This window comes from Aquila chrysaetos, chromosome 12 (assembly GCF_900496995.4).
Source record: "Aquila chrysaetos chrysaetos chromosome 12, bAquChr1.4, whole genome shotgun sequence".
NCBI classification, from domain to species: Eukaryota; Metazoa; Chordata; class Aves; order Accipitriformes; family Accipitridae; genus Aquila; species Aquila chrysaetos.
In genome coordinates this window covers 12,551,665-12,578,265 of record NC_044015.1, presented here as the reverse complement: position 1 = coordinate 12,578,265, position 26,601 = coordinate 12,551,665, and the positions used below count along the sequence as shown (strand labels likewise).

The 26,601-nt window shown below is 37.0% G+C and overlaps 1 protein-coding gene across 6 annotated transcripts in view; it reads right to left on the bottom strand.

Moving 5' to 3' along the window:
* Nucleotides 1-171: 171 nt before the first annotated feature.
* Nucleotides 172-26,601, bottom strand: part of SWT1 (SWT1 RNA endoribonuclease homolog) — a 39,417-nt gene continuing 12,987 nt past the window's right edge. For 3 of the 6 annotated variants that reach the window (XM_041127988.1, XM_041127992.1, XM_041127989.1), the window contains 9 exons: nt 26,312-26,448; nt 25,337-25,488; nt 23,916-24,054; nt 22,747-22,892; nt 21,184-21,392; nt 19,402-19,530; nt 8,382-8,448; nt 7,394-7,458; nt 5,583-7,030 (listed from right to left, as the gene is read on the bottom strand). In XM_041127988.1, the coding sequence (XP_040983922.1) occupies nt 6,910-7,030; nt 7,394-7,458; nt 8,382-8,448; nt 19,402-19,530; nt 21,184-21,392; nt 22,747-22,892; nt 23,916-24,054; nt 25,337-25,488; nt 26,312-26,448 (1,165 nt within the window). In that variant the 3' untranslated portion in view covers nt 5,583-6,909. The other 3 variants (XM_030032745.2, XM_041127991.1, XM_041127990.1) reach the window with 3 other exon arrangements.

Sequence of the window (26,601 nt, the reverse complement as noted above, 5' to 3'; positions counted from 1 at the left end):
AGGAGTTTTCTAGAAGAGTGGCACTAGCAGGTTCCGCTGTATGAAGACAAAGTAGATAGATAGTTTAACAAAGGAAAAACATCCCTTTCCTCTGGAAAGGGGTCCAGGACACACACACCTACCTGCATGAGGGTTGGTTTTTTGTTTTGTTTTTACAATTAAAAAAAAAAAAAAAAAAAAAAAAAAAAAAAAAGCATCAATCCATTTCTTTCCCCATTCTATATCCTTGCTTAAGCCTTATATAGTTCACTACCTAGGATACATTATTGTGTCCGTGTTTTAGTCCTTCATGTCCATAGGGGCAGCAAGCATCACAGGTATCTGGCTTTGGATTCATGTGCTTTCTTTTCAGTCTTTTCAGACCCCCAGGTGTCAAGAGATACTCTTTTTTTTCTCACTTGTCACTTTGGAAGTATCAGCAAAACAAACACCTTACATGGATTTTCCTATGCAACCATTAACAGACCTAGCTCCTAACATGAACAATTGGAATTCAGCCCAGCACATCTGCTGTATACCAAACCAGCTGTATCGCTCCAGAGACCTCGTTTCAGACAGAAAATCCTGTTAGCTTGTGATTCTTCGCAGAAATTCTGACATTTAATATACACGTGTAACTAGTTGGGTTTTTTCCTTCAACTCAAATAAAAAACAGCACCATCGAGAAAAAAGAAGGCAAATTTTTTGGCTCCTTGAGTATTTCCCTCACACCCCAGAGGAGCTGGGCTTTGCTTGGAGAAGGAGAACGCAGGGGGCAAGTACCGCAGCTCCACACCTTGACCCAGGTGTCACAGCCAGCCCCTGTTTTTGGCTTCCATATGAACCGATGCATGACACTGCTTAATCATGTGTTCCAGCTGGGCCAGCTGGCAACATCCAACTTCCAACCTTTCCCTAGGGAAGAGGAAATACAAGGGTTATAGGGACACAATGGGCCCATTTTATAGACGGGAACATTTCAGTATATTCCTTTAAAACAAAATTCAGAGAGATTCTAATACCACGCTTCAACTCTGTCAAAAACAGAGAATACTCAGCACCTCTGGAAATCCAGATGTATTTTTATCAGCAAAAGTCGAAGTTTACTACAGAGCTGGCTAATGACTACGTGTTCCCAGCTGTATCCCGCAATGAAATCTTTAAAAAGGAACACTCTAAGAGCCACGCAGCAGACGTTAGTTCAGTCTTCCCAACCCAAAACTGAGCCTTCAAATATAAAACATAAACACATTCAGTAAAAAACAGTCAAGCTGCAAGCCAACTATACATTTCCTACAGGTTTATGTGTTGCAGGTAGAAACAAGTTTTATCCACAGTTACAACATGGTCAGAGACCGATTTTAGGCTTCTGGGATAATCTGACTTCAGCCTTTACTGGGTGCAGCTAATCCTGTTCCTCTCGCACTTCCCCGACATCTGTAATTTTTCTGATAATCTGTGGAGTGTCACCAGCCAGAGACACCATTTTAGAAGCTTATGCTCGCACAAGTTAAATATTTTTTACGTTAGCTACTCCTAAGGGGACTTACGGTCACCTATTCAATACAGGACACCTGCACTGAGAAAAAAGTACTAAGAAACTTTTTTTTTTTTTTAAACACCCCCCCCCCAAGCATGCATTTACAGTAACCACAGTGATTCCTGTTTTGGAACATATGGCAGGGTGGCAAACGGTGTTCTGTGTTTAAATAGCAGCTGCTCTAGTTCAACACATGAAAAACCTTTCCAATTTCAATGTCCTTCTTGAAAGAAAGCAAAACAAAGCTTCCACCCCTCAGAGTGCTTCAATAAATGTTGGCAAAATGACCAGATCCAGGATGTCGTTTCCCCCACCTAGTTTCATAAAAATCATGTGCAGACACTGAACCACTGCAGGGCTGCTGCGCTTTTATTTGCTCACACAGTTTGACCAGTCTTCCCTGCGCAGTTTGCCTTTTTTCCCAGCTGTGAAATTGCCAAAATATCTGCTCTTGTTTTTCTATCTGAACTTGGAATTAGATGGTAAAATTGTTTAAATGGTAAACAGCAAGGAAAAAAAAATAAATCCTCATTTCTGTACTTAAGCTAGAGTATTTTGCAAACATATTTGCTATTCCACTTGGGGAGAAAAAAAAACAAAAAACCAACCACAGGTAAGGCAGCTGAGTTCTAAGAGTTTAAAAAATGACCTTATGCATACTTAAAAATTGTTATTTTAAACAATTAGCACCAATTTTTATGTTCTTGTTATGCAAGAGATGCAAAAATTCCCCTTCACCCCCCCCCCTCCCAGGGAAAAGGAGCCCACGCGCTGCCCTAGTACTGTGTATCCCCCTCCCCTCCTGTCTACCACTCCTCTGGGTCGTTTCTGCAGGCTTTTCCCTGGTATTTGCAACCAAACATAACCTCTGAGAAGCAGCTACGAGGAATTATGTGTTGCTTTCCTACTAGGAAAGTGGCTACAAAGCTTGAAACCAGTTGCCCTGACTCAAAATACAATTTAATACAGTTCTGAACTAAAAAGGGATATGGCAGAAGACAAACTATGCAGTTGTGATGTGTATAATCAAAAAGACAATCGCCATACAATTAAAGAAGTGACTTTTGCTCTAAAGCCGCTAAGCCTAAGGATTTTATATGAACACCTTAAACTAGCCAACCCACTACTTGGCAAACAGGCAGTGCTCCTTTTTACTTTTTGCTTTTCATCGTCTGATGTAAAGGTAGTTTTAAAAAATAATCAGCATTGAAAGGTCACTTACATCAGCTTTCCTGACAGAATAGGGATTTTGGGAGGTTCAATTCAAGCCGTCTTTCATGTATTTACATATAACGTATTTACACACAAAATAAATCTCTCGACTACACTGATTTAGATTTAGATTATTTAGATTTTTGTTTCAAAAGAGGAATCTAAACCTGATTACACAGAAAGCATTCTATAACTTTGGTTTTGCAAAAGATACTTTCTCGAAAGACCATTTAAAAGGTGCTCCTCAAAAAAAAGAGAAAAAAAGCAAGGTGAAGTTACACAAGTGCAGCCTGAGGGCTACCACACCAGACCAGCCTCTGAAGTAATTTTTTTTTTTTTTTTTTTTTACTATGCTGAGCATAATTTTACACACAGTACTTACTTTATGCCTGTATCAATGCAGATCTATATCTAACAGCTACATTTGTTAGTTTGGTTTTTTTTCACTTGATCTTCTTTTAATATATATACACATATATTTCTTTTTAATACAATTCAAACTAAGGGATGCTTTTAAAAGGATACACACTGTGCCCTCCCAGTATTTTTTGCTCTCACATGTAACAGAACCTTGGCAGATCAGCCTGACAGAGTGGGAGATGAATTCTATCACAAAGAGCAGTCTGACTGTATAGTATTTCTCTGGCAATAACCTATAGCACTGGCACAGCTACACTGATGAAAGAACATCCATCCTCCTGATGAACGAGCGCCATTCAGCAGCTACAAACTGTGCTTCAACTCAGTTTCGACACGGTGAGTTAGGCACTGCTGGGCAGCCAGTAGTAAGCACAGGGTGTACTTACTCGGGCTATCAGTCAAGTCTGCATACAGAACGGGCGTGAACATTGGGACACCTCTGCAGCACAAGTTACAAACCCTCTGCCGCAGTGAGGGCCTTGACAGTTTTCAAGAGTTCTTCAAACTAGCACAGAAAATTATCTCGTCCGAGACATGAATATTTTATTACCCTTATCTCAGCTGAAATTTTCCTTACATCATTCTAGTGGCCACTGAGTAACAGTTAAAATGGTAAATAGTATGATCCTACATGCAGACTTTTATACCCAAGAGCACTGCAACAGGTTAATTCAAATGTAGTTACTGCAGTAACTGGAAATAATGTTAAATGGGTCAAGAGAGCTTGTTTTTGCACCCTCAAAACCACACTGGTGCATACTGGATTGTGGGTAACTTCCACTGAAACATGTGATGCCGGTGTGGGACACCCTGCTGTGCCAGGCTGGCAGAAAGGGAGGTACAAGGCACTGAATAGGACTGTCAAGAAACAGGAAAAGGGACAGGGTTTGCAAACGATGCAGTTAGTACTCCCCGAGGGTATCTATCTGTCGGGCTGTCCCACACTTCATCACCAAGGACTGTGCATCACGACAATAAAGCAAAGGGTTGCTCTGAGCACACCACACAGGAAATCTGGCCCCATGGTCGGTAGGATGGGGGGAGGCACAGGGTGCTCTCCCGGGCGAGCAGGGGAACGCCTGGCCGCAGGGATCGAGCACACTGGGACTGCTGTGCCAGTGCCCATTCCAGTTCCGAGGCATCAGCATCTTCCCAGCCCCTACCTAACACAGTCACCTTCACCTCCTTTGCTAGTTTACTGTAAGGTAGATGCACCAGGTGGAACAGCAAAAGGAGCAGTGTGAAAGTCATGCATAGCTTTCAAGCGATCTACTTAGATGGCCAGGCCTCCAAACAATATATTTTCTTAGTTCAGACAAGATCATAGACTTGCAAAACAAAGCCTGAATAATTCTTTCTGCCACTTAGCCTTTACATCAAATTGTCATTTACTAAATGATTCAAACTGTTCACTGCTCAGCAGTGAAAATTCAAAAGCCTTATAAAATACTGAAGGGGTAACTTTAAGTCTTCGCATTAGCTGCTTGCCATAAAAACTACAGGGACCTCTCTGAAACTCTTCTTGCAATCCAGCAACCCTACTGCTTGCAATGCACACCTGAATGGGAGGGGAGGGAGGAAGAAACAAAGGCTTTAACTAAACCTCCCTCAATCTACTTAATTCTTCTGCTGAAGCAGCTCAGGACTGTTGTGTGTTCCCACCATTTCGAAGGCAAAAAACTTTATTCCAGTTAAGGAAGATTCACCAGGCTAGGATTTTCGTAAACCCGCTTTATCAGGCCTGAAGAATCTGTACCAAGGAAGGAATTAGTGGCGAGGCCTGCCCTCTGCTACCTCTGTATAATCCCATCTCCCCCTCGCAGGCTACTGCTTTGCCCCCTAACAGCGATGTTAACTGTGACAGGTCTGACTCAGTATAATGGACATTTTTTGTCTCATTACAGGGCTTTGCTCTCACCACATCGCAGTATCTACCAATATAAGGACAGGGGACATGTGGAAGCAAGGGGCAGGGCTCACCCAAAAGGAGAGGTCTTAGGTCAACACTACCTGGATTTAGGAGAGGAAGACTGGAATCTTCTAGGCGACTAGCAGGCAAGTTCAGAAAACATTTAAAAAAAGTCACGTAAGAGTTTCTGACGGAAAAACTAATTTTGTGAATTTGTTGAAGATGCAAAAAATTGTTACAGTGGATCTCTGGGGCAGAGTCAGTCTTTTTGTTCCATTTATATCCTAAAGATCTGGACCCTAGTCCTTGGCTGGCATCTTCTAAATGCTACTGTGATACCACAGCCTATAGTACCACTTAGGGACACGAAAGCAGTGAGAATTGTGCATGTAGCTTTGGCTACTTAGCTCCAAGTAGTTCCTTCCCTTCTCCAGATAAGGAGAAACCCTTTGGATCAATAATTTCAAGATGAGAGCATTTTTGGTGTGTCCTAGAAAAGGAACAGTCAGAGTACAAATATTCTAGACAGAAATTTATCTCCCAAAGAATTCAGAGGCAAGGTTGAAGTAAAAACATTCGCTCGTGATTGAAGCAAGGGGAGACACTTTGTTCAGCATGTTTCTGCCAAAGCACAAGTAATTCAGCCTGCCTTAAAGCAGTCTCCTTTCCTGTGCCTTTGCTCATGGAACATCTCTTTTTGAGTGCTTTTAAAACCTCATTTAACTTCTCTGCTTTATTTGGGAGAGTCCTTTTATTTCAATTCTGTAATACCAGATAGTTTCATTACTTGAATAACTGTGAACAACAATTAGACATAAGTAGTACTTTGAGAATCTGTGGACTGAATTTATAGCAACAGATCTTAATCTTTGCTTCACTTGCTTTGTATGTTTTCAAAGGACTTAACTTATATGTAACAAAAATGTCACCCTCACCCTGAACCACTCATGCAGAAAATCAAAGTTCTGGTGAGAACGTTTGTTTTCACCATGAAATCTACTGTGGCACACAGAATTCAACAGTGTCCAAGTTTTCAGGCTTTCTGATAAAATACGGACCTAGGGACATCTTTCAAACTCCAAGAAACTGCAGTTCCCTTGCTACCCTTATCACAATACCAAAGGCTGTATGTATGCTGTAGATTTTATACAGATAATGATGGAGATGTCCACAAATGTTTGAAAATTTGAGAACTACAGAAGTGCTGGTTGCTAACTCAAGACAGATAAAGCTTCTAAACTACTCTCCTCTACTGATACATAGATTGCATCCCTCCCTTCATAACTTTTCTCCCCTGACCTAGCAATTTACACTTTCAAATTCATAGAAGATTTAGGAAATCAGTATCAATTCAGGCAAAGGAAAGCTTTCTAAAATAATTTGCCTACTCAGATTAAAATAATATGCAAGCCTTTTACACAGCTGATGGAACCATTCTTCATATCCTGGCAAGTTACAGCTAAATCATACCCATAGAACAGCAACATCAAAGAAAATATTTACCTGTCTTCTATTATCCACTTAAGATTTATAAAAAAAAAAAATAACAGCATTTTAAAAACCTCACAAAAAACCTGGATTTACAAGCCCTCAACTACACAAGTTCAGAAAGAAACCTTTAATGAACCAGAAACTTTACCATAAAGAAAGAACTGTAAGGCTTGCATGACATTCATTTTCAAATTAATGTTTCCAAGGCCTTTAACTCAGCTGTACAACAGAACATTTATTTTCCTGGGACTGAACTTTAAAAAAGCCTCCTAAAATGGAAACAAGTACTTGGAATCTTCCGTTTGTTTCTCCTTTTTTTCTAACTGTACTTACAAATGGCTTAATAATATACAATGGCTTAATTTATGACTTCAATAATGATGGCCACAACGTAGCACAGCAACTGCAGATATGCCCAGTTTTCATGGTACAGTTCAATCACTTGAATCGCCTTGAGATTCGCAGGTTTTTTCCCCCTGCTGATTTAAGCAAAGTTCTCATAATAACCAGTTTTGTTACAAGAAATATCTCACCAAAACAGAATTTCAGTTATAATCAAATTCATTTAAATGCAGTCTCATGCTCAAACCTTACAATGAATGCTGACCTGTGCTGGCTCATCTCTAATTTAATTTCTGTCCTCTCCTACTCTGTAGGAGGTCATTAAAAAAAAAAAAAAAAAGGAAAAAAAGAAAACATCCCCACTCATCTTCCATATGCCCCTCCTACATATGGCAATTTTTTACTTATCCAAGCGATTTCTCTTATGGTACTTTGGTTAATAGACTACATGCTAAAACGCTGTCTCAAAACCCATCTGATGTGGTCAGTAAATGGCTTACCGATATATCTCTTGTGAAACACACTGATAAAGCTCCTCAGCAGTGAATTTTATACTGTTATTTATCTAAAACAAAGAACAAAGAATTAACATAGTATTTTACCAAGTATCACATATCGATTAAAATTATACAGCTGGTATAACAGATATGGTTAATGTATTAACCATTAATGTACTACCTAACAGGCTCTCAAGTTGAGAAAGTACATAAGAACGTCATGCCATGTATTATAAAATCAAATATTACAAATTAATAATCACGACTGTATCTAAAGAGAGTGACAGATATCACTCCAGCTCCATTTTCTAACAATTTCTGCACAAATCTGAAAGATCTTAAATAATTCTTCCTCCCCTCTTAATTTACCCTATAGTTCTATAGCAAATGAAATAAGTTCTGACTCATGTTAATTCTGTAAATATACGTACAGGCCCAAAACCTAAATATATTTCCCTGTATAGGAGAGGACAGCAAATTTGAAATACATAATATACTAAAAGGAAAAATACCTCTATTCTACTGCAAACATTCATTTCAATTTCAAGTCTTAAAATCTTTCAGCCCAAATTAGTTAAAACTTCATGAATAACTGGTAATTTCAATTTATCTTTTTTTCTCTGAACTGCAGCCAATATTCTCCATAGAGGTCCCTAATGCAATGTACTCTCTCTCTCTTCTTAAAATGACTAGGTTAGGGCTGTTTTGGTGACTTCAGCTTCAAGGCTTTTTACTCTCAACAGCGAGTCATTCACAACAAATGAGTGCTCAGGAAGTCACGCAAGCAACTCAAATACCAGTAGAGATTCAGATAACTTTTGGTAGGTGCCAACCAAAAATATATTATGTCCAACACCTAATAAATAAGAGCAAACCTTCAAAATTCTAGCTTAGTGGAAACACAATGATGAAACAGCTAACCCCATAACTACTTTAAATAAAAAACTGTAACTGAAGTGTATCTGAGAAAACATTAAAGAAAACTTCATACCTCGTTGCTTACGAGGAAGTTATAGAGGGTCCAAATATCTTGGAAACTACTGGTTGGGGTCAAAATTCTGAAAAAGAAAAGTTTGGGGATTTTTTTTAAGCAAGTATAAAAAGATTCCATGGAAGAGTTAAAAAAAATAGCCAGAAATGCTTCATGGAAAAAAAAAAATCTAATTACTTTCTTTAAACAAAAAGGAAATTCTGATCTTTGAAGAATTTTCCCTTCCACCCATCCCTTTCCACTCTTCTAAAAGAATTAAATGAGCTTATTATTTCTGTAAGGACTTTCTATGAAGGTTTTTCCTCATTAAAAATTCAACTGATGTTTTTATGACTGATTTCTCTATATAGATGGGAAGAAAACCAGCAATAATTAAAAGCCTTTTGTTTCACATAAGCAAAGCCTGCTGTATTAATGTGGAGCAACAGAAAAGTGACACGCAATACAAAACTTTCCCACACCAGTTAAAGCTTTAACTCATTCCCTCCAGTATTCTAATGTACAGCTCAAATGCTAAAATTTACATACCATTTTTGCTACTTCTAATAATAACCAATTCCCACCCAATACTGAGAGTGAAAATGAGATTTGACAGCTGAAAAGAGCTGTCTTTATGAAGCACCTAGTATAACATGAAATACTGGTATTTTATTTAGCCACGAATGCACATGCCAGCCAGCAGCATTTCAGCCTTTCCCAAAATCTAGTCCTTGTTCACCACGTTTCAAGCAGAGATACTTCCTGCAGAAGAAAGCATCAGCTTTGGTCTCTCCATAAGGTGTTGGGAAGTTCTGACTGATGTACACCCTTTTCCACAAGGCTCCAAAACTGATTCAATAAGGAAGTGATTCTCAAAAATTAATTATCCTAATTATTTGAGCAGATATAAATCAGTTATACCTCAGTGTAACTTTATTTGCATTCACTAGGAAAAAACAGAACCCTCTTACACATTACAAAATGTACCTTGAAGTCTACATTAAAAAAAAGTAACACTTTACATCTCTTAAGAAATACTGATAAAATTCTGCCTTATATTAAGTTTTAAGAATGTAAATAATGATTGAGAAAATGACTGGATTTGGAAAAAAACCTGAACAAAATCTTCTTTTTGGGAAGCTCTATTTACTTTCCCATGGGAAAGTGCCCAAATTCTCCTCTAGCTCCCCTTACAAGCTGTAAGCCTTTATAAATGAATTAATTAGGAATTGAGAAAAAAACCCAGAAACTAACAGAATAAGTGAAAAATCCCTGTTAAAAAAAGACACTGTATTTTAAACAGGCTGAAAGATTGTGACACACCACAGGATTTATCATAACTAGTAAGTCCGCTGCTTATTTTCATTATGATTTTACATAGAAATTATCACTGTTACAAAAATTAGTCACACATTTTCTTTCCCTCTTCATAAGAAGATGTACCCAGAGTTTTTTTCTTAAACACTTAACCTGCCAACTAAAAGTCAGCAAGAGAACCAATTGGCTAGTTTTCCTAAAAATACCTCGAAGTGTTCAACTGCTACCTCAGCGAGAAAGCTATCAGGTTTGACAACGTAAAACCCCAGCAGAGACAATTTGGCAAACATCCTTGGAAACGCTGGGAATCTTGGCAGTTTGGACTGCATTGCAGCTAAGATTCCCACCGACCAGCTCCATGTAGCCCTTAGCCAGCAACCCTGTCTGCATGGGACAATACATGAGCTTTAGCTATCACATCAGTCAACTGCAACATAAATAAATGAGTTTACCCAAGCCTGGGAAAGCGTGATTTCTATTCCTGATGATTTTTGTACTGCTCTGCCTTCTATTTCATGCAAAAAGGAGGAAAGCTTGCATGTTTGTTTTCATAAAACTGAATGCAGAACCGTACAAAACATAAAAAGCAAGATATTGCTAATAACTTCACCTGAAGGCCATTACATGTTGCTACACAGTATGTTGGGGCAAAATATGTTCATCGCTATATTTCTCCTGCTGTGCCAAGGACACATACACAAGGGTATTGGATAAGTAAGACTGCTGCCCACAGGTGAACTGCCAGTGGGAAAGCCAGCCAGGTAAGCTTTCTATAGGAAGGAGGGAGGGTGGGGGGGAAAGGGCAGCTGGTGAGAGAAAGACCTGTATTAATTATGGGCTTCTGGATTTTGTGGAAGAAAAATGTATGTACAAGCTAGGAAAAGGTGAAGGAAGAGACTGAGAGCAGAGCGGAAGGCATGATTAAATGGTGCTGCCTTTCCCTTTGACTAGGCAGCATCTCCACATGGCTGTTTCTGTCCACCTGACTTCTAACTTCCCAGGGTAGAGAAGTGGCTAGAAACTTCAAGTTTCACTCCGTTGTTCTTAGCAAGGCTATATTTAAAGAAAACCAGTTTGAAAGTCATTTTCGAAGCAATATTAGCCTGTAATTCCAAAGTCATTTTTAGACCCCTGGTTTCACACAGATCTTTAATCGTACTGTGAGTATGAAAGCAGCCAACATGTCACCCACATTTCCTTTCCCCTAAAAAAACCTAATACCACGAAAGCACCAGCATCACATACACTGTATTTGATCTTTTCTCACCAAAGGGAGCACTTTTCAACGATTACTAGAGAATCTGAATCTTGACACCAGTTAGGATGCTGCAGATTTAAAAATTATTCCATTGATGTTTCTCAGACTATGCACTTTAGGCACTCAATAAGGTAACCCTCACCACTCTTTGTATTCATTTTTTGTCAGGACATCAAATTGGAAAATGTACTTATTTTTGCCCTGGTGACCAGAGTGTATTAGCAAACAGCTAACATTATTGGTTTAGCTCACCGTAAGTTACCAGACCTCAGTACATCCAACCAAACCTCAGTTTGTACGTCCATCAGGTGGATGTACAAACCAGCTGTGCTTCCGGTTCTTTGGAAAAAAAAACCAAAGTAGATTGTGTACATAAGCATACAAGTAAATTTCTGTTAAATCCTGTAACTTATTTTATGGCATTTGCTTGGATTATGACAACAATTGCTTCTGGGTTTATAACATGCAATGAGAAGTCTGACATTTGGCTCAAAGCTTTACAATATCTTCAAATAAATAAAATTTGTTGTTTTCAGGGAAGAACCATTGCTACACACGGCGTACTGAAAAGAAGTTGGTGAGAGAGGAGCTTGCACTGTAAGTACCCCCACAAATTCTTAACAGGTCAGCATTCACAAAACATGCTTATTGCTGTTTTCAACTAAATAGGAACTGGCATACAAGCTCCAGTCTTGCAATATGTTTTTCTGTAGAAAACTGTAACACGTTCCTGTCTGCAGAGCAATGATTTCACACCACCGCTGCTGTATACTGGTTTTAATCATTTTATGTTCCTTTCATCTCCTGTAGCCACCATTCTGTGTTACATAAAATAGAAATTTTAAGAGAAGATGTACATTGGGAAATCTAGACATGTTTATAAGCACATCGAGTCTGCCTCTATTAATTCATTAAATCAAGTTGATCTTGTTTTCACCAAAGTTTCTCAGTAGAAAAAAGTCTGCCTCAGCTATAAAACTATGTCTAGAGAATGCCCTCTAAATTAATAATACATGAAGCAAATGGGCTCTTATGTAAAACCCTTCTAACGAGGAATCTGAATCTCAGTATTGTGACCCCTGCAATATTAACCACTGCTTTTTCTTCTCTCTCAACATGACATCAAAGGGATTTCAAAAGCAGAGGGTGGAAATCCACTGAATCACTTTGCCTCTCCTATCACCACAGCCATGCAAAACCAAACTACAAATGACCCCACGTCATGTACTTCCAACTTTTAATTAATCCAAACATCATGCTCTGAGCAGGTGTTGGCAAGGATGCTGGGTGATGTGAAAGCTGGGATTATCACTAAAATGCAATTCGTTGATCAAGCTAAAATCTATAGTATGGTCCTATGCAGTTTTCTGAAAGTATTTAGTACATGAGGTAGAGAAGAGCATGTCACAGAAAGACACATAAAGTGACTATGGGTATCAGCTACAAAATGGAGGTTAGGTGTTGTTCTGGGGGCAGAAGGGAGAAAGGAGAGTCAGACTTAATGATTTCTATCTCATAAGCAACAGGGCTTCCCATACCACTCAGAACATTTCTTTACCTACTGTCTTGTCACTCATCTGATGCCAAATGCATGCACAGAGTGTAAGACACAATAAGCAAAAATGGAAATGGATGGGAAATAGCTCATGACGTGGTTCCTCACTTGTGCTTAGAGAAGACCTGGGAAACAAGCAAAGCCTATTTGGAAAGCATCAGAAAATTAACTTACCAAATAGAAGGAAAAGAAAAACAACCCACAAGACAATCTGGCAGTGAAAGCAGGTCAGCCTGCCAGCTGCTCACAAACACTAAAAAAACCCCTGGGCAGCGACAAGTAAAGCATATGGATAAAAGTCATATGAGACTACGTGGTACTCGCTCTCGAATCTGGCCAAACCTCTGTACCTCAGTATTTGTCACACTGAGCCATTCCTCTTTAACAGTTCTATGTAATTGCCTGTGGCATAAGACTGATAAGACTGTCACAAAGCATTAACCAATTCAATAAATCCATGCAGTTAATCAAAAAGGCATATGACTTAATTGTATTAAAGTCAACTTAAGCCATTAAAAGCCCCATTTAACCTCACTGTCAAAATATCAGTGAAGCAAAAAAGATGAGAAACGGAAAAACAAAACTTCTATGCAGCTTATTAACAATTCCTCATTACACTGCACTGCAATAAGGTAGTCAAACTGGTGTTACAATGATCAACACATGCCAAGGTTTTGTTCAACATCAACCTATTGGGAAATTAAGGGGATTTTTCCCCAAAGTCAAGCTCATGCTTTCTTCTATTGCAGAAGTACTTCACATGTCAGATCCTAGTGCTGCTTTGTCTAGACGCCTATTCTCTAGCTTTACAAGGCCAGAAAGGACCATGGCTTTTACAACACTAACTCATTTATTCAAACTTTTCTGCTTTTTAGAGTGGTTTAAAGTCAACAAGGCTTAAACAGCTGCCACAGCATCACCTCTGCCCTGCACCTCATTAAGCACTGGCCAATTTCAGCTGTATTTGACACAGGTCTTGAAACTTTTTAATTTATTACAGCTTTCATTAAAATAGGCAGAAGGCTAAAGGACAAATTTGGACCCTGGCAGCAGAAAAGGCTGTAGGTAAGTTCAAATGTAACAGGAGATGGCAAAGAATCCATGTAGGAAAGGAAACGCTAGAACTAGGAGAAAACCTTTTGTCAGATACTGCACATTTTCAACTGTATCAGACATGCTAATTAAACTAAAGGCTACAATACTACAGAAAAGATGAGCTCTGGAAATGCTGATGTTAAGTGGTTGTTTTCTTAGTAACCAAGGGGATGTTTCTACATTAGTGCTGACCCCTGGGGAGGGACATTTCTGCATACAACGCCTCTCTGCAAAATGCGTTACAGCTCATCCAACCGCAATCCTGTTCTCAGCTGTGCCAACCTGACTATGTGTGGTCAAAACACACCATGGAGGACGTTATAATTCCTCCTCTTGCTCGCAATTTGTGAGTTACGCAAATTACGTTACACACCTTGTTCAGAAGTTGGAAGACAGCTGATAGGTAGCAGTGTTAGCTGGATCTGCCACCAAGAAAATGAAGAGGGAACCATGCCCCATGTAGTATAATGTTTAAATGCGGTATTTCCAGTACCCATTTCTCCTTCATAGTAAATTCTGTTTACCTTGGAAAGCCGCACAAAGCCCAGCACTCTGAGGCTGAAATTTACATTTAAAGTAATTTAACTGTTTTCCTTTAGTGGGTCAAGAACATTTCAGGTTTCACCTAAATAAATAAAAAAATAAAAACCAAACAACTAGTGATAGGAAAATCTGATACTTTTTGAACTGGGAGTTAATCTCCTTTTTATTTCCAGAAGGAGACTGCATGCAGAAGAAGATTAAAAGGTCAGCTCTTAATCTAGAGACTTTATGATAGAAATTACTAAATGCCATGGCAGTCTAAGGGAAGGAAGACAATTTTCTAACTAGACACCAAGAAAAAGAAATCTCAATTCCTCCATTGACCAGCTGAATAAACAAAGAGTGAACAGCTTCTCTACAGCTGTAGAATTCTGTTTTTAAATTAGTAAAACTGTAGAACTGGTTTAAAATCATTTAATCCCAAAATATTAAATTCAGTGATCACTTTTGATACAGTAACGCTTTCTTGCACTACTGAGATCTTAAAAAAATTATACTTTTAATTTACAAATGTTTATGGAGTCCTCGTCTAAATCAGTGCTTTCCAAACAAACAAAATCATTGCGAATTTGAGAGAAATTCCATTCAGATAAAATATTAGAAAAGTAGAATTCAGGTTCCTTACTGTAGTAAGTAACAGATAAGTATTTTTACAGCTGACACTATGCTAGTATCAATATTTATGAGTATTGTATCTAAGAGTATAAGCTCTAAATTGTGAGTGATTTTAAAGTTGGCATGTGAACAGAACAATTATTTCTTTGCTAACACATGAAAAAAAAAAATCAAACTAGAAATAACCGTATCAATTCACCACAGACTAAACTTTTTCTTTTCTGTTAACAAGGATTTCTTATCTAAAAGTAACTTGGGCAGGGAACATGAAGACATGTAAAATTCCCTAGAGGTGCATACAAACCTTTGAATCAGAAGTTATATTCAGCCAAGGGAAAAACATTGGCTAATGTAAACCCCTACAGATACATTTAAACACTGCTGCTGAAGCCTTTGAAAGGGTAAGAAAGCTATCTGTATCCAATATTCCAATCAGTATGTTAATGGGAAGATTTAACAGCAAACAAGACACAAAATATGCTTCAGATGACTGATCATGAAAACCTACAAGTACTTCCAGCCTTCTAGTGGTGTTGGTGCATACATTAATTTCAACAGGTTAAGAAAGAAACACATCCTGCATGCAGAAAGCCAAGAGAAGTTATGATGTAACTTAAGTATACAGTCAAATATATCTCAAGTATATATACTCCCCTGGCAGCAATACCTTGCAAGGCATTCTGCACTTTTTAGAACAAGACCTGCAAGAGTTAATTATCTGTGGTAAGTACTTAAACCTCTCTTCTCTCCAAAGATGAAACATCTTCCAGCAGAATGAGTGGAAGAACTTCTGCAAGTGATAAAAAATTTGGCAAAAACTTGAAAACCCTGAGCTGTAGAAATACTTCTGTTGCCTCAAAGAGCTACTTGAAAACCGAGAAATAAGTTTAAAGATTTTTGAAGATAATTATTTTATTTTAAAGATTTAAGAGACCTTAAATTAGGTCCCCTAATTAACTGATTCCAAATAATACCCAACCCAAATAAAACACAACATAAATACAAACTACCACTGAAAACAATCAGAAATACTATTCAATCCAAAATTATTTAAAAACATGTCATGGTTTTAGAATTTTAATTGAAGTGTAAATTTCAGAGGTTTAATAATCTTTGTTCATTGCTAGTCAATAAACATACATAATAACTTCTGCGGTCAAAAGTGGAAAGGAGGTATTTCATGCTCACTTTTTGAGTAAATCTCAAGAACACACTGATATAACAATGGCTGTGAGGATCAACTATATTTGATGAGACAACTAACACATACTTGTTTAAATACATTCCTGCTGCCGAAAGAAGGAGGTAGGTTATCCACAGTTGCTAAACATACTAGTTACCATCTTCATTTTAGAGCTGAAGTACTGTAAAACATTTATGGCATGCAGTATTTTGCAGTATAAATACCATTCTGCTACCAATGTTGTTAGAGGAAGAAGCAAAGATAAAATTAAAAATCTGTATGGTATGACAGAAGTTACAAAAACAGGGTAAGATGCAAAAAGCTGTTAATAAGACCTCTTCCATGAAACAGCTGCTTTTTTTTTTTTTTTTTTTTTTTTTAGTATCTATATTGTTACAAACATGTTCTGGTCATCAAGTCCGAACAGCTGCAGTAGTGTCACTAGTTTTTGGGGTTTTTTTAATGAGGTATTTTTTTTTTAATGAGGAAGGGTATCATTACACACGTTTATCTCAAGAAGTGGTACTGTGGTTTTCTGATTGTTTTTAACAATCTGAAAATCTGAACTTTTAATGCAGTTGAACTTTCAATATAACTTCTTTGTAAAACTTTCAAACTTTCACAAGACAGTTTCTCTCTTCTTTGTTCTAGACAGCAAGGAATACAAGGTAACCCAGAAAACACTTGTATTTTATCACTAAAAGCTGTATTACCTCCAAATATTCAAGCTAGAACTTTTTCACTACTTTTTCTCCAGATGCCTCCTTTTCTGCAATCACACTATTAGATATTAACTGTAAGTCACTGAAAGGAATTTTTTCAAAAACCAAGAAAATTAAATAAACTCCAATTTCAGTTTTAGAAAGGGTGAGTGACCTAGGCAAAATAAGCCGCCTTCTTGCTTTTGAAAACTTCAGGCTTTTTGTTTTAATACTCTGTAATATACATAAACCTACAATGATTCATAAATATGGCTTCTGACTCTCTTTGGAAAACCTACGCGGAATTCTCAAACTAACTTAAATACCTGCACTCAAGACTAAAACAGCCGAGTACATGTTACAGTCTCTCTGAATTTCTTGCTCCACGATGCCCTCTACTGCAAACCTGCAGAACAAACTCAGAGCAGGCATTTCCAAATGCAACCGTGGAGGAAAATTACTCCACTTCAAGAATCATCCTGGATGCACAAATAGTGTATTTCAGTTTAGTGGTGAAAAAGAAAATTCTAAAAAGTATGAAAGGAAATTTTAAAGCCATTTCATCAATGTTATTGAGTGTCATGGTAATCATGTGGAACAGAAAATAGCCTCTCCATTTCAAATAAAGTCAAATGACAGAATCCTGTTTATCTTTGCTCCAGATATTCTAATGGCTCTAATCAAGAAAGTATATCTTTTGTATAAAATAGATTTCTCCGATATATTGTTAGACCTTTGTATTTTTACAGAGCTCTCCCATATGGGGAAATATGGGAGGCCAGTAGCTTTCACTAAAAGAAATAAAAAATGTCTTTTGTTATCACCACACAAAGTTTTAATGAAACACCTCTGTAACACTGAAATAATGATCTTCAAGCACCGTATTCCCATTAAATCTCATCCACCACATATATAAACTGATACCACAGGATTTCTTGCAAGATCTTTAGGACTGGAATGAAAAGAACCAAGTTTAGCAGTAACCTGCTTTATTAAAACAATTTCTTTATAGAGAAAAAAAACCCAATCAATCAGCAATGAAAATGAATCAATTACCACCAACGTGCTCTAGCTCACATTTCTACCCATATTCTTCTGTTTCTACTTTCATATTTAGACTGTTTATCTTTGACAGAAAGACAACAATTCTTTGAATGGATTTATCCCACTATTTGTGTGGCGTACAGAAAAAAATCAGACCTAGAACTTAGGCTATAATACTACTGGTGCAGGGATGGTCTTTTATGCTCATGTGAACATACTACTTCACATGAGTGTACCTTGAAGCTTGTTTGGGACTTACAGAATATTTATTTTACTGAAACACTTCAATTAAAGAAATATTCTTTTGACCATAATGAAAAAAAAAAAGCAGTAAAAACTTATTTGGGAGTGGTGACAAGTGAAGCAAATGTTTACATGATTCCATAATAATTTTTATTGAAAAAAAGAAATACTCTAGCAGTTACAGATGAAAACTAGCTTAAGTCCTAAGTGACAGAGCTCCAGATCCCTGCTCCAGACTTTTGAAGTGCCTTGACAGGTCAGACCTCACACTTTACAACTGGGATAACCATACGTCCATACTTTGCTGGACTGTTGTGGTAACTATAGTATAAGGACTGTGAACCTTCAGAAAAGATTGTAATGAACATCACTAAGTACTGACAATGCAAGTTTAAAAGCTCAAGACTATGGTAGAATGATTAAAAAAAAAACACTTGAAAAAATATGCTTATTAGATAATCTCTAACAAAGCTGTAACGGTCTAGAGTAGAAATGTAATATAGCTCAACATTTACTTAAAAGGCAGATTGTTGATGTACATGGTAAGCCAAATTGTTTGGATGCACCTATTTCACAGTTTTCTAACCCATTTGCATTGTTACTATGCTCAAAAATTGTGCGAAGTGGTGTCCTTTTCCCAAATCAAATAGCTCCAGCCACTCAGATTCACAGCCTGTTACACTTTAGTGCTCACAGCAGTTACTGGAACTTTAACTACAATTACAAACCAGTTCCTACAAACAGTCTTTAAAGTCAATGGGAAACTGACAAACTCCACAATCACGAAAGTGACAATTTAAAGCATTCTTCTGTGGCTGTTCCTGCTGGTGAATAAACTTCATTGCTATAAAAAAGGACTACGCTAAGACTACACAGGAGATACCTTATTCTTTCTGAAGCTTCATTTTTATTATTCTGCACTCTTTAAAAAAAGGGAGAAGGAAGACAGAAGGAATATTATCCTTCCTAAACTGAGAGTCCAGCTGATTGATTGTCATTGTTACTGCTGCAATACAGCTTTTGACTCAAGAAGGATACTCTAAAACTGGTAACAGCAAAGTCCCCAAACTTTATGTCCTCCACTATATCGGAAATTTGCCCTAATTCCAGTAGGCCTCACATTTGAAAAACAAATGTTCTGAATTATTCAAAGTTCTTGCTATCAGAGCTATGTATTAGTTAATCGTGTCATAGCTCCAGTTACACTCTGAGCAGAGGCAAGTGGCTTGTCACCAAATACTGGAAAACAAGTCCAAGTCATAAAAGAGAAAGCTCACTACAAGAGATCTGAATGTCTGCAACAGTTTCTTATTCTTTTGCTACCAAGAAATGGTTCTAGGTAACCTTGATACCAAGATTTTTACTGAAAATCATGTAACTAAGCACATATAACAAATTGTAGTTTGGCATCAAAAGATTTCAGCAACTTCTATGACTTTAGGTGACTGTTACTATCACTAGCTTTTATGACTAGCTTAAATGCTTACCTACTAATTCCTTCACGGATATCATTCACAGCTGCCAACAGTTTCTGCAAACCTAAAAAAGCTTCTTCAAACGAAGACTTTGCAGTCACAGTTACTGTGTTGGGGTCCAACTTTTGGAAAATTTCAATACTAGTATTAAAAAGAAACAAAGAAGAGACATTGAAGAGCAATCAATAAAAAATGCTCAAAATTCAGAGAAACCAGTATCCATTGTATTTTGACTATTTAAAAAACCAAGGTCAAATGTAAATCTATACTAAAACCATGTTATCTAAAATAGTCTTAGAATAAATGGTAGAAAGACCATGCCCTACAATTGTACTTATCTGTGTAAAATTTTCCTTGATGACTGTATTCTATAACAGTATTTTACCTTTGACTTAAATAGATTTATCATTAAACTTCACTTGAGAATGAAACAGTCTCTTGATGCATGACCTGAGTACACCTGAGTAAGCCTCTTTTAGAAGAGAATTGTTAGGTTAAAGTAGCCAAGTAAAGTGATTTCCATCAATTTTCCAAGCAGTTTCATTTTCCAGATTTACTGGAATAGGCCCTGCAACGGCTGTGTTGGGACGATATGCTGCAGTACACTCATGAAGAATTATCCCCACGGGTGCGAGGCAAGTAGTACATTCTTGACATGAGCAAGAAGAGTGTGAAGTGACCCTTGATTCTAAACTCTTACCCTCTTTTCACAGCATGGTCCTTAACAGGTGCCAAGAGCCAACAGTTCAGTTGCATTTTCATTATAAAGTGGTACACTTGAAAGAGTTTTTCCTCAATGCCTACATGAAACCTTCAAGTTCACGATTACTATCCCAGTAAGAGAACACATCGAGACTAGTCCCTGGTGCACATCCTCAGCTGACCTGAACACCACACCAAGCCAACTCCTGAACAGCTTCAATTCAGATTAATCTGCACTGGCGTAGAGCCAAGAGGAGTATGCCAGTGTAGAAATGGCATTGGTAGAGTTATTATCACTGCTTATTAGGTGAGTCCTTAACAGACCCCCAGAAATGGAGTTCCTTTGTGCTTGACGTAACTCAAGAGTCCCTCCTTTGAAAAGATTTCAGATTAAGACTACAAAAAGAAAACACAGTATCTATTCAGATTTTGTGATAGCATCCAAAAGTATGGGACCTCAGTGATTTTCAAGCAGATTTTTCAAAAATAACCAAAATAAAAACAATGGTAAAACATCTAGATGGAGGGGGGTTTAATTTCCTGCATTTTTGAGTTTATATGAGAAAGGAAATTCATCACTAGATTCTGAATTTGGATTTTATAGAGTGAAGGATTTTGCTTAACAAGAAAATGTATTATATTTCAAATTGAAATTGATTAAAGTTTAAAAAAAAAAAGTAAACAGTTTTGCATAAGCCAGTATACATCCACAGGATTTGGAAAGAAAATAATCACAAGAAAACTTAGAGCTTGAATGCCTCCTTTTTATGGATAAAGACAGGATTTCCATTGATGTCTCACATTTGTGGCTCTTACAGGGTTTTCAACACCATTCTCTAAGGCAACTTATTTTAGCCACTGTCCAGAAAAAGAGCAGCAGACTAGAGAGATCACTGACTGCATCCACATAACAATCTGCATGCTCCTAACTTCTTTATGCAACAAGTTCTGCGAATTTTTTCGGTCAATTTTTATTAATTACTAATAGCTTCTTTGCTAAAATAGAAAAAAAAAAAGCAATTTCTAAAGCATGTTTGTTTGAAAATCACGTAAAGTTATGTAGAAGTTCTGAACTTCTTTAGCATACTGTACCTGTACAAGTTTATTGTATTCCATGCACCTTCAAGGACCGACCAGATTTCCTGGTGCCTGTTTTCTTGAGCCACATAAGAGCTTGGCTGTAACTTTTTTTCTTCAGAGTTTTGCAAATTTGGTGTCATTGCTTCCATTTTTTCACATACAGCATTTTCTGAAAGAACCATGATGTCTTCTGATAAGTCCTGCTCACTGTCTGACCCCACCTTATAAAACAGTTCAGCAAACAAATAATGAATGTATTTGGTTCCTAACTTAAGAAAACTTGACGACTTCTACATTTTTTTTAAAGCAATGCTCAAAAAAGCAAGGCCAAATGCTTCCAGTCATAACCATCTTTATTATAGCCTCTGTGTCTAAAGCATCTCTCAGTCTTTCACCAAGTCTTCCATATCTATATATTGGTATTTCTACGGATAGGAAACTGAAGCAAAGGGAAACCCTATGCCAAAGCTTCCCAGGCATGGTAATCTGGTATAAACAAGAACTGCTTCTTACTCTTACTCCCTGTCCCACAACTGATGGCACATTTTCCTCTGCAAAAGCACAAACTACTCATTTAGTAAACTGATTCAGAAAATTTGTCCAGATTAAACTGAATCTGGCACAACCTAGTCTGTAAAAAGGAAGTTCTATGTGAAGTCAAACACTTGGCAGGACAAGGACAGGAGGAAACAAGTTTTCAGACAGAGAGCCTGCTTCTTATGGCAGCACCGTTCGCAGAACTGCCGACTAAGTGGCCCACTGCAATGCACACAGCAGTTACAGCAGAGTAAACAATCAAGACTCCTCAGATGATCCTTCCTCTCCTTGACCACCTTCTTCCTTTCCCCTTCAGCCTTCTCTGAAACTGAAAATAACTTTTTACAGATATTCTGACCCGTATTCTTTCCCATATATAGAAATATTTCAAGTCATCCATGCTTATCATTCCACTTTTTACGCCATTACACATGGAACTAACAGTAACCACACACCAAGACACTGAAATTTCTTCCACAGCAACTCAGAGATGAGCTGGAAGTAAAGACATACTACTCAGAAGACAAAATGTGTCAGGACACCCCCCATTAACTATCACAAAGCACATGATACAAGCGAGTCCTTTCTTCATGTGTAGCACCAGAGCTACCAAGAGAAGGAAAGCTGAAATAACACGCCTAAGAAGAGTAGTGTTGGATCAATGTCAGAAGTAGAAACAACAATTTTCATTAATCTTTCAGGCCCTTTTCCATCAGCTACAAATGCAATAAAAAACTAAGAAATTTTTCCTGAAAGCAGCTAAATAATGTTTTGCAGTCACCCTCCCGACACTAACACATTTATGTTAGGGGAAAAAAAAAGTCTACCAAGCATATACATAAATGCAGATATTTGCTACATGAAAATAAAAGTTAAAGTTGGGGTCTATTAATTTTGAAAACGCTCTAGCAACAACATTTCCTGCAATAATTTGTTGAAATTATAGGAATATTTTAGAAATCTAAGCCACGTTTGTAACACGAACATGGAGCAACTTCACGAAGATGTTAGATGAACAAATACTAAAGCTCCCCTTACCTCTGTAAGTGTTTGGTATAGCTTATTCACTTCAGCATAAGCCTGGGGAAGTACACCATTATAGTCTGACCTTGAACTGAAAGCATGGAGTAATTTTTTGGATTCCTGGAGTAAGATACGCACTGTTGAGGAGTCAACTGGTTTACCTGATATTTAGACATTAATATGGAAGGGGGGGGGGGAAAGTATTAGATGTTAGGTATTATCAGTCTTAGGAGGCAAATTTAATACACAAATATCTGGATTAACTGGAGCACATAAAAAGCCTTGAAAATGGTTCAGAAGCATTAGATAAAACAGTCTCAAGAGAAACACATGCGAGGTTAAGACTTCCCACTTCTTAATCAAATCTTCCAAATTTATCCCAGGATCTGGCAAGAGGATCAACTGACATATCTAAAATAATTTTGCCAGAAGAGCAATATCCCAAAAGAGGTATATCTGTTAAAATCAAATTCTTAAACATATCTTTAAATAAATGAAAGGGTTGGGGTTTTTTTTTTGTTGGTTTTTGAAAACAAACCTCCCTGCCCTCATCTATCACATTAAGTAGTCTTTACTCCTCCATAATTTATTTGGCAAATACAGATCATTTGGCCACGCATAACATGGTGGCAAAGGAGGAAGAAAGATTATTTGCTTTTTAAAAATAGTTCAGAGACTTTGGTGACCATTAATATGTATTCATTAAAAAGTTTTTCCCCTGATTTTTGCAGGTACATAGAGATGTGTGAAATAAATTCTTACATGCCTGATAGTGTGCATACATTTGCTTTTACTGTCTTTGTACAAAAAGTAGAAAAAAGCCAGCAAAAAGCCAGCAAAACACTGAATTAAAAAAAAAAAAAAAAAAAGAAACATTTCAGAAATCATTTTTATGGTTTTTGCAGGTGATATTTAGACCATTTGGGACCACAATCTGGACAGACTTGATCTTGGCACAAGCTTTGTTTTTTTCTTTTTCTTTTTTTTTTTTTAATATGTAATTCATAGCTCATCAATTTCATTTCAATTCTGGCTTCACGGCTACAGAAGCAGAAGAGGATGGAACACATTACTATTTAAACATACAGAGTACATGCCTTTTCAAAGTATCTACTTCTGTAACTACTAAAACCAGAACAGTGAGGTTTTTACAAGTTTACAATAACGTTCTCAGAGATTCTCACCTGTACAAAGGTGTTTATAGAGATATTCAGTGGTTGAAAGTAAACTCCTTGGCACAACATAACCAAAAACAGCCATCCAGTGTTTTGTATAACACTTCAGCAAGTTTGCTAATGTCCATGGTGGCTTCAGATACAGTATCTGAAAGACAGTATGTTATAATTTCAAAGGCTGATTTTCATATACACATATTCCTACACATACCACAACCGCTCTATTCTTCAATAATGTTATGATTTGTGCTTGCTGAAGTAGAATTTCAATGATTCCTCAGAAATAAGGCTATATTCAGATTTAACAAGTTTATCTATTAAAAAAGATTCGATTCAGCAGCATCATGGGTTAAACAGTGATGCTCATGTAGAAGCATTCAATGTACAATCATTTTCATGATTTTTGTTTCCCCTTTCCTGAAACACTTCAAATACTCTGGAGTTAACTCTTAAAGTGATTTAATATGTTACCTGTGTACAAAAGCCAGAACAACAGTAAATATGCCTTTGATTTTCTAGTATTGTTAAAAAAGTAAAAATAAACACACTTTTCCTAGCCGTGACTATATATACATGAGGTAATATACGCATATTGCAATAAAATTGGAATCTATTACTACCAAGTGAAACCAGAGTCTGAAAAGATGTTAACAGAAATCTGCTAAGTTAATCAGAAGTGCCTAAAAGCTTAACAGCTAATCAAAGCTCTATCTTATGGAACAACAGTCATCTCATGCAAATTTTTTTTTTTTTTTTTTTGAAAGCCATGGAGGCTTATCTGCAATAAATTTAAACTTCTAACTAACCCCTCCCAGCTATAAAATGGAATCTCAACCAAAGCATGGATAATTTGAAAGTGCCTTGTACATGAGTATTTACTTTCTATTAATACTTTTGAAAAAGAGAGTGTTTGAAGATTCTTGTTAACACCCTTGTAATTCTGTATCTGTATTGTAATCAATTTAGCTGTGAACAATTTTATCCACATGGTATCTAAAAAGATCTGTTCTGATGGGGAAGAAGTGCCTGCTACAACAGTGCCTCAATATTATATAAAACGTGATGGAGTAACCTCTTGAAGGACATATTTACAATGCAGTGATTTAACCATAGTAGAAAAGACAAAATAGAAATTTAATCCAACTAATAAAAAGAGTTGTGAAAATTCACACTGAACAGCCAGCATCTCTGTTACCGTATTACTAAAAGACTGTTAAAGTATTGCACAGTCATTACCGGTCAAATAGAATAACCTTGTTATAAAATGAAATAGTAAAACTGAATACTTAACTGTTCACTGTCAGTGAACTGTTAGTGAACTAGATAACTTAGCTGTTCGGCTTAGCACAGGTACTAATATCATTAAAACACCAAGGAAGTTTAAACCTCTTAATACTTGAAATATCAAGCAAGATGACATTAGAAACCACCTCCATCCATAGGTTTCCGAATGCAATTTTCATTTCAGTCTCCAAAATACAAGATAAAGCTTCTCCTAAGTTCTTTTCAAGATCTGGAAGTATATTTGGGAATCGCGCAGTAAGACTAGCATCACCTCCTTCTGTTTTCTCGAATTCTGTATCTGTTAAACCAATGACAATAAAAGGCACTTATCGCAACCGTTTCTGTATCTAATTTATGTTGATAGTACACAAATAACTTGTCCCCATAAAGAGAGACTGCGCTTTATGTTTTGAAGCAGATAGGCTACATTTACTTAGGTTCCAAATATTTCTAGTAATACCCATTTGTACTGTGGATATTTTTAATTATAAGCTACTAACCAAGAAGATTAATTTCCCCAGAGCATTAGCCATTTGTGATCTTACTCCACATTTCTTTTTTCCTTAAATAACTTAGCTTATATACAGCCAGTGGGGTTATTTATCAGCAAGTATAAGAAGATCACTTCTTAATACTGTAAGCTGTCTTTGTATCTTTGGAAAAATGAACAGGCAACCCAAGAATCAAGTTCTACTGTTTAGGATGCAGGTAAAGGTATTAACATAAAATGGAAGGAGTGATCTTAGCATACTGAATTTTAAAACTACTAAGAATAGGACTCAAACTGGCTCAACTAGAAAAACTTCTTTTCAGTCCTAAAAAGTTCAGGACACCTTTTAAATGACTATAAACACAGGAAATTCATGCCGTGTTTTTCCTATAAAACAAAAATACATCATATTTGAATTTCCTAGAACTGAGACACATGTTTTAATAAAGGTCTCAAACTTTCAGAAAACCATTTACCTTTGAAAATAAAAAATCTCTGCCCCAAAGAAAAAGCATTCCTAAGGATTCAAACTATATGAAAGTTATAGTAGAAACTACACCACCTATCCCACACTGATTATTACACGTCTCAAAAAACAGCATGTGTATACATGCACATTAAACACACTTACCACATTTTGAGTGTGGCAGCTCAACACAGTTCTGGTGCCTGTTTATGTTCAGATTCTGTAGAGCAGTAACCAAATCAGCTTTGCAGAATGCTTTGACCTCACTCACAATGGCTTTATTACATAAATTTTTATCATCCCTAGGAGAAGAGAATTAATTGTTGACCTAAAACTGACATTACTACATACTAAGTAATAAAAGCCACACACACTAAAAATTGTCTTCGGTAAGCTTATTTTGTGAGCTTCATCGTATATGAAGTTTTTTTTCTCAAGCGATTAGAAGCAGTTCA